The sequence below is a fragment of the Pelodiscus sinensis genome, chromosome 6 (genome assembly GCF_052426305.1).
Source record: "Pelodiscus sinensis isolate ZL-2025 chromosome 6, ASM5242630v1, whole genome shotgun sequence".
Lineage (NCBI taxonomy): Eukaryota > Metazoa > Chordata > Testudines > Trionychidae > Pelodiscus > Pelodiscus sinensis.
In genome coordinates, this window is record NC_143057.1 from 88,918,146 (window position 1) to 88,930,323 (window position 12,178).

Here is a 12,178-nt window from a genome sequence, read left to right on the forward strand (position 1 = left end):
GTTTTGTCCCCACAAATTATTCACAGAATTCACTGGGCCGTTAAAAGTCTGGTTGGTGTGGGGCCAGCAGGCTTCCTATTCAGCTCGGCACAGCTCCCAGGAAGTGGTCGGCATGTTCCACTGGCCTCTGTGTGCTACCCCTGGCCAAGCATGAGCACCGGCTCTGTAGCTCCCATTGGTTGGGATGCAGGCAGGCAGAGGCAGTGCGTAGAGTTGCCTGATTGCACCTTCTGCCTAGGAGCCAGAGGGACATAGTGGCTGCTTCTCAGGAGCCAAGATAAGTGCCACTTGGAGCCCACATCATTATGTCCTACCTCAGCTCTGCCTCCCCCCTAGAGCCCATTCCCCCAGCCCTGACCCACACTCCAAAGTCCTCAGCCCGACTTTCCAGCTTGAATTCCCTTCCCACGCGCCAAACCCTTCATCCCTGACCCCACCATAGAGCCCACATCCCCAGCTGGAGCCTTCATTCCCTCCTGCACCCTAATGTGTGTCCCAGCCCGTGTGTGCGTGAGAGAGCGAGAGAGAGAGAGAGCAGGGGCAGGGCCCCAGGTAAGGCGCATGGCAGGGACAGAGCAAGGTGTTAAGTTTTGTAAGATTACAAGGTTGGCAACCCCACTCACCACACTCTGAAGCAATGCAGGACTGGCCCAGCTCTGGCGTAAATTAGAGAGGTTTCCTGCTTTGCCTTATTCTTTGGTTCCCATGGATCCCCTCTGGGTCAGTTCATCAGCATCCTGAGGCTGCTTCATGGCAATATGACTGCCACAGTGCTAAGTAACAACGGATCCCGAAGCAACCTCTTTGAGGTCAAATTGGGAGTCAAACAAGGCTGCATCATTGCCGAGTGCTGTTCTGCATCTTCATCACCATGACCCTCCATCTCATTGATGGCAAGCTTCCAGATAGCATGAAGATTAATGAATGGGAAGCTTGTCAACCTCAGAAGACTGAAGTCCAAAAGCAAGACCTTCACAACTTTGATCGTGGAGCTCTAGTACACAGAAGACAATATGGTCGCTGCTCTTTTCCCAGTAGCTCTTCAGACCATCTTAAGCGCCTTTACTCAAGCATACTAGAATCTCAGCCTCACACTAAACATAAAAAAGACCAAGGTGCCCCATCAATCTTTGCCGATGGGACAATCTCATAACCATCTATTTAAGTCAACAGAGAACTGCTGGAAAACATGGAGCATTTCCTGTACCTTGGAAGTCAGCTTTCCGCCAAAGTTGACACTGACGTGGAAATCCAGCATTGCCTGAGCTGCACAAGCTCTGCTTTTGCCTGCCTCAGTCGAAGGATCTTTGAGAACTGGGACATCAATGCCAAGACAAAGCTCCTTGTGTACAGCGCAGTGATTGTTCCAACATTACTGTACGCATGTGAAACCTGGACAACATATAAGCCTCACCCGAAGGCACTTGAACAATATCATCAACGCATCAGGAGAATCCTAACTATCCCTTAGGAGGACAGGCGCATGAACACTAGTGTCCTGGAAGAGTCAAACATGACCAGCATTGAAGCCATCATCATCTACCAACAACTTCGTTGGACTGGTCATGTGGTCCGGATGCCTGATCAGCGCTTCCCCAAACAGATTCTGCTTTCCGAGCTAAAGGAAGGACAGAGCAGCGTTGGGGGCCAGAGGGAGCAATTTAAGGACATATTGAAGGTAAACATAAAGAAGTGCAGCATCAGTGCCAAAGAACTAAATAAATTTAAGACAAACTTCATTAAATGACGCGGTTAGATTTCTAAAACTTTGTACAACATGTACAACAATTCATTGTAATTTCAAATATTAGCAAAACTTTATTGGTCTATTAAACATTAAATCTGTAACAGTTTGCACTCTTAATATACAAAAGAAATCTTTCTTGAAAATCCATTACCATGCTTTAAAAAGACAAAACTGTTTACTATTGATTTTACAATTAAGATTTTGTTCTCAGGTCTGAAATCCTTAGCTGCTCTCCAACTTCAAAACAGTTTTAAAATTGCTACAGACCAAAACATTCACAAACAGTTAATTAAACAAACAAACTAGCAGTCATGTTATTGGAATAAAATTCTTTAAAAAAAAAGAATATACAGATTAAAAAAAAGCTTATCTGAAATTGTATCAAAAAGAACTTTTAAAAAGACAACTTTATAACATTCATTAAAAATGTTAAATTGTGGATATATTGCATTACATTTTTTGAAGTAGCATGGAAAATCAAACTTAAATTTAAGGTAAATAAAGCAGTAAAATGAACCTTAGAATATTTCTTGTAAATATTTTCTGGGGAATTTATAAAAAATTTTGGTACTAGACTCAGGCTGAAAGTATCTCTAACAAATTAATTTTCTTTACATCAGGCTCACAAATATTGCCGAGCCACATCTAAACATATTATATACGGATATATTTTAACAGAAGAAAAATAAAATTAAGGCATGAGTAACATTACGTGTTTTCCTTTTAGTTTTCCAAAATTTGTCTAGGATTCAGAGTGAGAATTCTTTTGTAAATGTACAACTGCAACTCCACCCCCTTATCAGAAGTCCTGAAGCCTTGTTCAAATACTGAAGAGTTCAAGACTGACAACTGCAGTTAAGATATTTGTGCAAATGGCTTATGATCTTACAGTAGTCAGAGCAGGAAAAATAACTTGGGGAAACAAGTCAGTGTGTTTGAAATACAAAATAACTTTAAACTATATTTTTATAATACACTAACTGATGTGGAACAGCTTTAAGTCACATTAAAAGCCATAATTATTAGTAAGGTTAGTGGGTTTAAACTCAACTGCTAAGTTATAAAGTCTCCTCTCATATTAGACACTAAATCATCATGATAGTCCTAACTAATCCAAGCCAAAGGTCCTGTCCCAACTGAGGAGTGGGGGTGGGGAGCAAAGGGGAGCATGCATGTGTGTGAACATCCCTTTCTACCTCCCGCACCCATTTTCTTTTGTGGGGTGTCCTGCCCTTCACATGTGGAAAGTACAACAATATATGTTAAGAGGGGATTGGATCACTGAGAGTAAAAGTATATAAAAAAGAATCACTGCTTTTAAAATATATGGTTCCTGGGATTTTCTTCCGCAGAGGCAAGTGAAGCACCCATGCAAAGACAAAGTTTACAGTACACAATACTTTAGAAAACAGAATATTAACAGAATAAAATTAACCTTCATTCATGATGCATGTTCCTCCTTCAAGAAATTATGGACAGCAAAGGCAGGGTACTGCTTTACAGAAAGAGATGCAATTTTACCATGGAGGCACAAAGTATATGGGTCAGTTTTGAGTATAGAACTGATCCCCATTTTCTCCCTCAACTCCGGGGGGGGAGGGGAGGGGAAATCACCTGGTATTTTTTGTTCCTTTCTATCATTGAAAACACTTCTCAATTTTAGAAATTAGGAGTAGGAATTTGGCCAGTTTTCAGTTGCTTATATTTTCTTAAGATATCAAGGAGAGAGAAGTCTAAGAAAACAAGGACCCACAGACTGAGGAAGAGACATGCAAATATTTCTGGTTGCCAAAAAATTAAAACTAAAATGAGGCCACTGTAATTTTACAGTCCTCTGTTCAAGTGTTAGAAATAACTAGCAAAGTCAGTGGATTGTTGTGTTACTGCTCCAGTTAAAGATTCCAGCTCAGTTTTTAAAACGTGTTGATTAGCCTGGTGTCCTAGATGCAGGGTAGTTACATTCTGATTGCAAATAAAGTACTGCCAGAAATTAAACTTCTGCATGAGGGTGCTAACGCTTTCTTGATTGGCGCAATCTATCATGGTTTCAGGGTTAACTGCTTGTTCCCAATCCCAGTCTTCCCCAAGGGCACCGGCTTAAAGTTTCAGAATTCCATCTATCACCTGTCAGGGACAATTGTCTCTCTTTCCAGCCAGACTGGGGGCTTAGGTTTGTAGTCCTTCCCCCTACACCTCACTCTGATTTCCCCCAGTAGGTCTGACCAGTTAATCTTTCTATAAAGGCTACAACAGTGTATCCCCGTTACTAACCATGCCTCACAAAGCAAAGCACATTAGAGTAAAAGCATTACAGAGAAAACAAATACAATACACATACTTTAAAGCTTTCCAGGTCACCAGTAATATGGGGTCCGCCTAAGCCAAGATTTCTCCAACCTTTCTGCAAGGGCTAGACAAAAGGTCCTGACTTGTTTGCTGAATTATAAAGAAGGCCCCGTCTCAATTTAAAAACTCAGACTTTTTATGCCAAAAGCCCTTTGTCCATAGGTCTCTGGAAACTTAGTTTGAACCATGGCATTCAAACAATCCCAGGGGTTGACATCTCTACAGAGGTGTTTGCAAACAGAGTGACTCACATTAATCACTCTCCTCTGTTTTAGATCCCTGAGGAGCTGTGGCAACTCGCCAAGTGATACCTCTGTAATCATAGCTCATAATTTCATAAAACACTTGAGGCGTGTAACAAGATCTATAGGAAAATAAATGTCATGTAGTGTTTGTGGTTCTGTGAGGAAAAGCCTTCAGACCCACTTCTGTCAGCAACACTTGTTTCAGAAAAGTCTTACATCTATCAAAACTGCAGTCCTCAGTCTCTCAGTGAGACACATTGGAGCAGCTCTAATGGGAATATTTGAAAACCCAGACTACCCCAGAAAAGCTGTAACAGATTTAAATAGGTAAGTATTTGACTTAATATTTTTAAAAAGGGAATCCAAAGTTTAAATGAAACTTAGTAAGAGTTCAAAGGTAAGCATAAAACGTGGTCCTTTCAAACATGAGAACAATTTGCACCAGAACCAGAGAGGAGTTTCCCTTTCCCAGCATCTGCCTGCTCATGGAGCCTGAATACATTGAAGAACTACCACACTGTAGGGAAGGTGGAGCACAGACAAGTCCATTTGCCTTTCACACGGTCCTCATGAGGGTTTTTGGCCTCCCCTGCTAATCCAGCTATTTGGGTTTGAAGGCTTACTCCCTCCAAAGTCAACTTGACTTCTAACTGGAATGAATCGCAGCTCCCAAAAATGCTTTCATTGCAATCGCTACCACAAATAAATGGATATTTGCTCCAGGCTGAAGCAGAAGGTAGAAGGAAGGGAAAAAAAATATTCAGAACCAACTGAGTATTTGAAGTAGCAGGGAAACAACCACAAAACACCACAAGTTTACTGCAAAGCAACCTTCCATGTCGTACCACCAAGGTCTCCAATAGAAGAGGCTTTCCTGAAAAAAGAATTGAACCAGCCTTTCATTTAAATACAAATTACACTGGAATGGACTTTTGGAAGGAGAAACAAAAGAACAACTTATTTTGACTATTAACAGTAGCATGTTCCTCCTTCCCACAGAGGTGGAGAAACTCCTCCTTGTGAAAAAAATGTGTAGCTTTCAAGGTTCATGCAAAGTTTAGACAGCAGACTAACACAACCCATTTTAAGTTCCAAAATAAGACACCCTCCCCCAAGATATATACAAGGCATGTGCCTGGGCAAAATTCAACATGGATGTCAAGCAAAATCAAGTGGGTATGGTTCTCTAGCTTACAAAATAAATGTATGTGGAGAAAAAGTTCTGCTCCTACTTATTTGGCTATTGTTCTAATACACGCTAAACATTTTATTTAACACTGAAGCATTAGACACAAGAGGCTTCTCATTCCATCCTTGTAAGTCTTCCTATTCCTGATCACTGCACAGCAGTCATCTGCATCAGAGCCCTACCACAGACGTTTGTCAAGTATAGGAAGAAAAAAAAAAGATTTTCCTATGCACAGTAAAAGTTAGTGTAGTGGAGGTGTCAGAGCTAGTGTATGAGGCAGCACCATTGAATCAAAGGCTCAGTTCAGTTCTTCCAGTTTTAGTCTCAACTGAATTATCATTTATGGCAGAGGTAGCATAATGGGCACTTTTAAAAATGCATGTTCATCTGAGCAGATACTGACCAATGAGCTGGATATCCTGAATTGTGGCAGACCTTAACATCCCACTCTAGGAACCATACAAGTAGCTGTCAATAGGAAGTTCACAGTAGAATTTGGTTTTAAATTACATTAAAGTCCCCAATATTCCCCTGCCATGCAGAAGGGAATTCATTGCTGAGGAAACTCCGTGGGCCTAAACTCAAGGTGTCTGAAGGTGATGCCATCTTCTCCAGCAGTGGGAACAAGGCATGGCTTTCCATCTGCACCGATGTCCAGTGATCCACATGGATTTTGGACATCTGCGTGAAGGGACAGGTACTACAAACCTCTGTTTGGGTTTTCACCCTCTGGTAGCATGGCTCACACAACAGTTTGCAGTGGGATAAAGCAGTGTAGAGTCATGCCCCTGCTGCATCCTACCCACATTCTGCAAACACTACCCACATGCACTGTGTGAGGTGTGTCTGTGGGGTGGGCTCAGGGAAACAAGTTCTAGGGTGTGTGAATGATGGTCATCTGAAGAAGTGGGTTGTGCCCATGAAAGCTCATGATACCATCTACATGTTTTAGTCTATAAAGTGCTACTAAACTATTTTTTTAAGGTGCCTCATAAGTGAGTCTTCTTTCCTTATGGGGCCATCATTTCCTCTGTGCAAAATAGCTATTGCCTTAAGTAAACTGAATTACAGTGAGTATGCAGTGCATACATAATAAGGATTTTTTTTAATACCAAGATACTGCCTATGCAGAAAGTCTCTATTTTTTGAAGAATGTGGATGCCCTGGCCAATATATTTTAAAAAAACGTGAAGGAGTTAAATCATAATATAGTCTAAGATTAAGAGTATAGGCCACCCAATCCAAAAAATGGTTAAATATTCTTAACTGTATAGTTCTGTATATTGGAGGGCTCTCTGTTATGGTGCTAAAATCCCATATTGTTCCACATTGCAAAACTTATTTGTTTTTCATACCATTGGTCTCTATGGTACTCAATACTATACTTACAGATATCTGGACATTGGGGAATTTAATTCAGATTTTCTGGATAGTACTTCAATTGCAGTTCAGAGTACTAAAACCAAATCAAACCCGTTTGAAAAAAACTCTAATTATAAAAAAACTGTATCTGGATCAGAATCATGAATTGGATTTTTCAGTTGACTCTCTTGTCTGGTTAACACTAGCAATAATTTCTTCTCTTTTGAAAAAATAATTCTCTGTATTATCTCATGGCGCTCACTCTCATTTTATTCCAAATTTCAATGAGGCATTAATGGGACTTCGCAGAATCGGAACCTCATAGTGGAAACATTATCAAACCCCAGGAAACTATTTGGCCACCATTGTAACTTAACAGCAAAACTTACTTAAGCTGAGGTTGTGTTTGTGGGGGAGGGGTAAAGACAGGCGGTGAATGGAGAAAAATTCACAACCATACCAAAGAAATCCACATATCAGTTTTCACCATAGAGGGGATTCTGACATTAAGCCCCTGAGGACAGTGGGATTAGTAATGTAAGGTTACAGGAGCTGCACAGTGTGCTTGGGGAAGAGGAATGTGCAGGGAGTAGGAGTAATTCAACCACTGCAGAGTCATATTCAGAGCCACTGAAACCCCAAAATGAGTTACTTTCTGCCTCTCTGAGTAGAAAGCCCAGACACCTTTTACTTGAATTGGCTTTAAGGGGCCCAGGAATGCCCATTCCCTTCTCCCAAGCACAGGGGAAAGGATTATTTCTGTTCTTCATTTAAATGATGGTTCTTAGCATTAAGCAAACTGTTTTACTGAGTTGTTAAATACAGTACTGGAAGGCTAGCACTGGATGGCATTTCTCGTTTTTATAACGGTTGTTTAGGGAAGGGATCTGGGAGAGAAGGAAAGTCAAACAGTAAGTTGACAAAAGTAGTGTATCTATACCCTGGATATTAAAAAACTGCCTCTAACGTCTGCTAAAGCCAGGAACCAGAATTTTCCACCTCAATCCTCAGTGCACAGATGCCATTGATACACATATTAAGTACTAGAAACAGCATTAACAGAACAAATCTTGGAAACAGCATTAACAGAACAAACTATAGTGCCAAGTTATCAGTAATATGGAAGTAAAGAACTACCATAACTATTGCAATACAGAACGATCTAGGCATGATTGATAGAACATCTAACTTACATCAGAATCACATAATTGCTAAAAGAAAAAAATCCCTAAGTTATAAGTATTCTATTCCTAAAGAAAGAATCCAAGTAAAAGGACAGTGAACATAAAAACAGCCATACTGGGTCAGACCAAAGGTCCATCTAGCCCAGTATCCTGTCTACCAACAGTGGTCAATGCCAGATACTTCAGAGGGAATGAACGGAACAGGTAGTCATCAAGTGACCCATCCCCCATTCCCAGCTTCTGGCCAGCACAAATGTAAAGCTCACTAACTTTTTGCAGAGTCATATCAAAATGGATAATTTCCTTTCTTTCCCTCTTTTCTTGACAAAATGGTAGGAATAGGTTAGTGTTAAACCTACTGGCATTCAGAAGGATTCATGTTGGTTTCTTTTTATTTATATACGGGATAACATATGTAAAATGTAGTTCTAACCCGGAAACTAACTAAAAATGGTAATGTGAAGTCCATGTTTATTGGCTCAGTAATCTCTTGATCAAATTTGTTCTATTCACATTAAAAATCATTTAAACTTGATGGGAAGCGTTTCTACATGGAATTTACCTGGATAATCTGTTAACGAGGTGTCATCAGGACAGAATCTAGCTCACATTCTCATAGCACTGATTTGCCAGTACAGCTAGTAAAGAAATATTTCCTTCCACCCTCCCCGCCCCCCCCTTCAAAAAGTGCACAATTATGAATATCTATAAGTAGACCAATGGAATACGGGGATGTCATTTTACATTGTTCTTTTCCTGGTCATCATAACTAAACTTTAAAGCATTAAGAAATAAGTAGTGAAAACTGGAGTTTAAAATCAGAGGGAAACCTCTAAATGCGGGTAAAAAAGAGGTAAAAAAATGCTCAGCTCTCTTATTTTTAAAGTTACAGATGTTGAGTAATGTTCCCCAACATTTGCTTAGCATTTCATTTTTTAATTTTTTTTAAATGTGGCACGCTGTGATTTTTCTTTAATTAAAAAAAAAAAATGTACCATGCATAATATGCCTATGCAGACTGGGGAGTTTGCGCTCAGTTACCACTTGACACACAAATCCCTCAGAATTCCATTAAGATAATTTAAATTACATGTGCAACATTCACATTTTGCTGATAATTGGGTCTGTTTTAATTACACAACTCTTTAGCTTCGGTAGAAGAGAGCAGTATATATATTAACAGCATTTCCTTTTACAATATCTAGCATCTCTGAATATTTCAGACAGATGTCACCTACCGCTTCAATTGTACTTAAAAGGTGCCTTTCAGTTTACATAATAAATATTACTATTGCCATTGGTATGTTTCTCTATCATTCAATATTTGCAATAACTTAATATATTGAGTCATTTAATATATTTAGAAACGTCTCAGCAGATACATTGCCCAACTCCCTTCCCAGTCAAAATCTTACTAGTTTTCAACTAGTCAAGTAGTATTTTAGGTGCCTCTGTGGAGAAAGTTATCTGAAGACAGGTATCAAGACTTGTGTACAGTATAAGAGGATAGTTTGAATTTAAATCATTATAATCACTGTAAACAGCATCAGTAATATGGGAAGTACAAAAACAAATATGTTTCTTTTTGTTACAAAGTATCTGCCATTCTACAGGAGGGAAATGCACACTTCGCACTAAGTTTGCTTTTCTTGCCAATAAGATCAGATTGTCAATTATTCTACAACTGTTTTATTTGTTCCAGTTTATGTAACATTACCTATATTTTCCCCACCCTCAGTGTTTCAACTCTGTTCTTGAACAGATACTGTGTTCCTTGAGCTCCATTTGTGTTTAGACAGTTTAAAAAAAGGGTTAAAAAGAAGAAGTCTTCTGATCCAGAGTTTCATTTGACAAAAAGTAAATAACCAGGATCTTAAGACACCTGATTAATAGATGTATTTCTCCATCAAAGGAACTGATGTATTGTATTTGTAACAATAGCACTTGTGAATTTCACACTGAGAACTGTCTGGTTGGACAGCAGAGAGGTGCTACAAGGGTCCATAAGTAGAGGGCGACACACACCCAACATGACACCATCTTAATCCAAAAGGTGGACCAGGTTCCAGTGAAGAATTTTTCAATCTCAGCACCTTCATAACTGTTAAAGAGATAAATGGAAAGGTTGTAAGAAATGCAGTAAGCTTTTACATTCACCATTCCTATTTTACATTTTGTTTCTCTGTGATCATTTTGGGATAGTTACTGACTTTAAGCAACTGAATTCTGAACCTGGGACCAGGTGAATAGTTCTTTGTAGACTGGGTTCCTGTTCAGGTAATAGGACAAGCCAGGACAGATCTGCATATTTTCTCTCTCTCTCAACCACATACATCTGCAGATAAAATGTAAGTGCTCCAGGATAGGGTATTTCAACTGTACTCTCCCACAGAGTCATTTGGTAACACTACATCACTGTTAAATTTTTCTTTATCTTTGAAAAGTTGTGGAATGTGGGAGATATTCCAGAAGACCAGAAAAGGACATATAGGCTACGTCTACATTGGCCCCTTTTCCGGAAGGGGCATGGTAATTTTTGAAGTCGCAATAGGGAAATGCGCAATAGGGAAAGGGCACTTTTTCCGGAGGATCGGGGCCAGTGTAGACGCTCTTTTCCGGCTTTTCTAAAAGCCGGAAAAAAGCGGCGGACATTTTTATTTAAATGCCGTGGGGGATATTTAAATCCCCCGCGCATTTCCCTATTGTGATTTCAAAAATTACCATGCCCCTTCCGGAAAAGGGGCCAATGTAGACGAGCCCATATAGTGCCCATCTATAAAAAAGGGAAATAAGGACCACCCAGAGAATTACAGTTCAGGCAGCTTAACTTCTGTACCAGGAAATACAACAGAGGAAATAATTAAGGAATCCATGTGCAAACATCTAAAAGATAATAAGGTGACAGGTAACAGCATGAATTCAAACCAACCTGACAACTTTCTTTGATAGGATAACAAACCTTGTGGATAAGGGGAAGCAGTAGATGTGGTATATCTAGACTGGGGTGGGGAACCTTTTTTGGATTGGGAGCCGCTGACGGACAGACAGACACAAATCAGTCAGGGATAGCACAAAAGTCAGAAGCGAAAAAACAAACCCTCACTGACGTGACCCTTGAGGAGAAAGACACTTCCCACATTTCGCACACCAAAGTCAAATGGGGCCCAGGCTAGGAGACGCTGTGTGCTCCAGCCCCATGGGCTTCCCAGTGCTGGGGGGGAGCCCTGAGCCTTGGTGCTGGATCTAGGCAAGCCAGGGGCTGCATCCGGCCCCAGGTTCCCCAACCCTGATCTAGACTTTAGTAAGGCATTGGATAGTCTCGTTTTACCTTCTCATTAATAACCTAGATGGGACAACTATAAGGTGGGTGAATAACTGGCTGGATGACCACTCCAAGAGAGCAGTTATCAATGGTTCATAGTCATGCTGGAAGAGCGTAGCAAGTGAAATTCTGCAGGATCAGTTTTGAGACCAGTTCTTTTCAATATCTCATCAATTATTTAGATTGAAGCAGGCAAAATTTGACGGATGGGTTGGATCCAGTCCCTTAAACATTCAGATCTAGCCCACTACCACCATCTGGGCTGCCAATGTCCCATGGCCCAAAAAGACCCTCAGGCTACCTCCCTACCTGCTGCAGCCCCACACACGCAACTCAATGCAGCCAGCATGAGGGTCTCTTCGTGGTGCATGCTCTTGTGGGAAGGGGGGGAGGGGGGAGGAAGGGAAGGATCCTCTATGCACTGCTCCTGCCCCCAGCATAATCCTGGTAGCTCCCATTGGCCAGAAATTGGGTAAAGGTAAGCGCCTCCCGACCAAACCCTGCACCCCTTTCTTCCTACACCTCTCACCCAGGTCAGAATCACCTCCTGCACCCAAACCCCCTTCCAGACTCTGTATCTCCTCCTGTACCCCAATCACCTGTCCTAAGTCACAGTCCCTTCCCTTCACCCAAACTCCCTCCCAGACCCCACACCCCATTCTGCACCCCAATACCCTACCCCAAGATCCTTTCTGCACCCAACCTCTGTCAAAGACCCTGCACCCCTCATTAATATCACAAAAAGGTGTGTCCCTTGACCACTTACTAAATTCTTTGTGCCCC

General features: G+C 41.0%; 1 protein-coding gene across 3 annotated transcripts in view; it reads right to left on the reverse strand.

Moving 5' to 3' along the window:
* Positions 1–7,771: 7,771 nt before the first annotated feature.
* Positions 7,772–12,178, reverse strand: part of SERINC5 (serine incorporator 5) — a 63,257-nt gene continuing 58,850 nt past the window's right edge. For all 3 annotated transcript variants that reach the window (XM_075932344.2, XM_006119154.5, XM_089779369.1), the window contains one exon: positions 7,772–10,174. In XM_075932344.2, the coding sequence (XP_075788459.1) occupies positions 10,027–10,174 (148 nt within the window). In that variant the 3' untranslated portion in view covers positions 7,772–10,026. The remainder of the gene's footprint in view (positions 10,175–12,178) is intronic.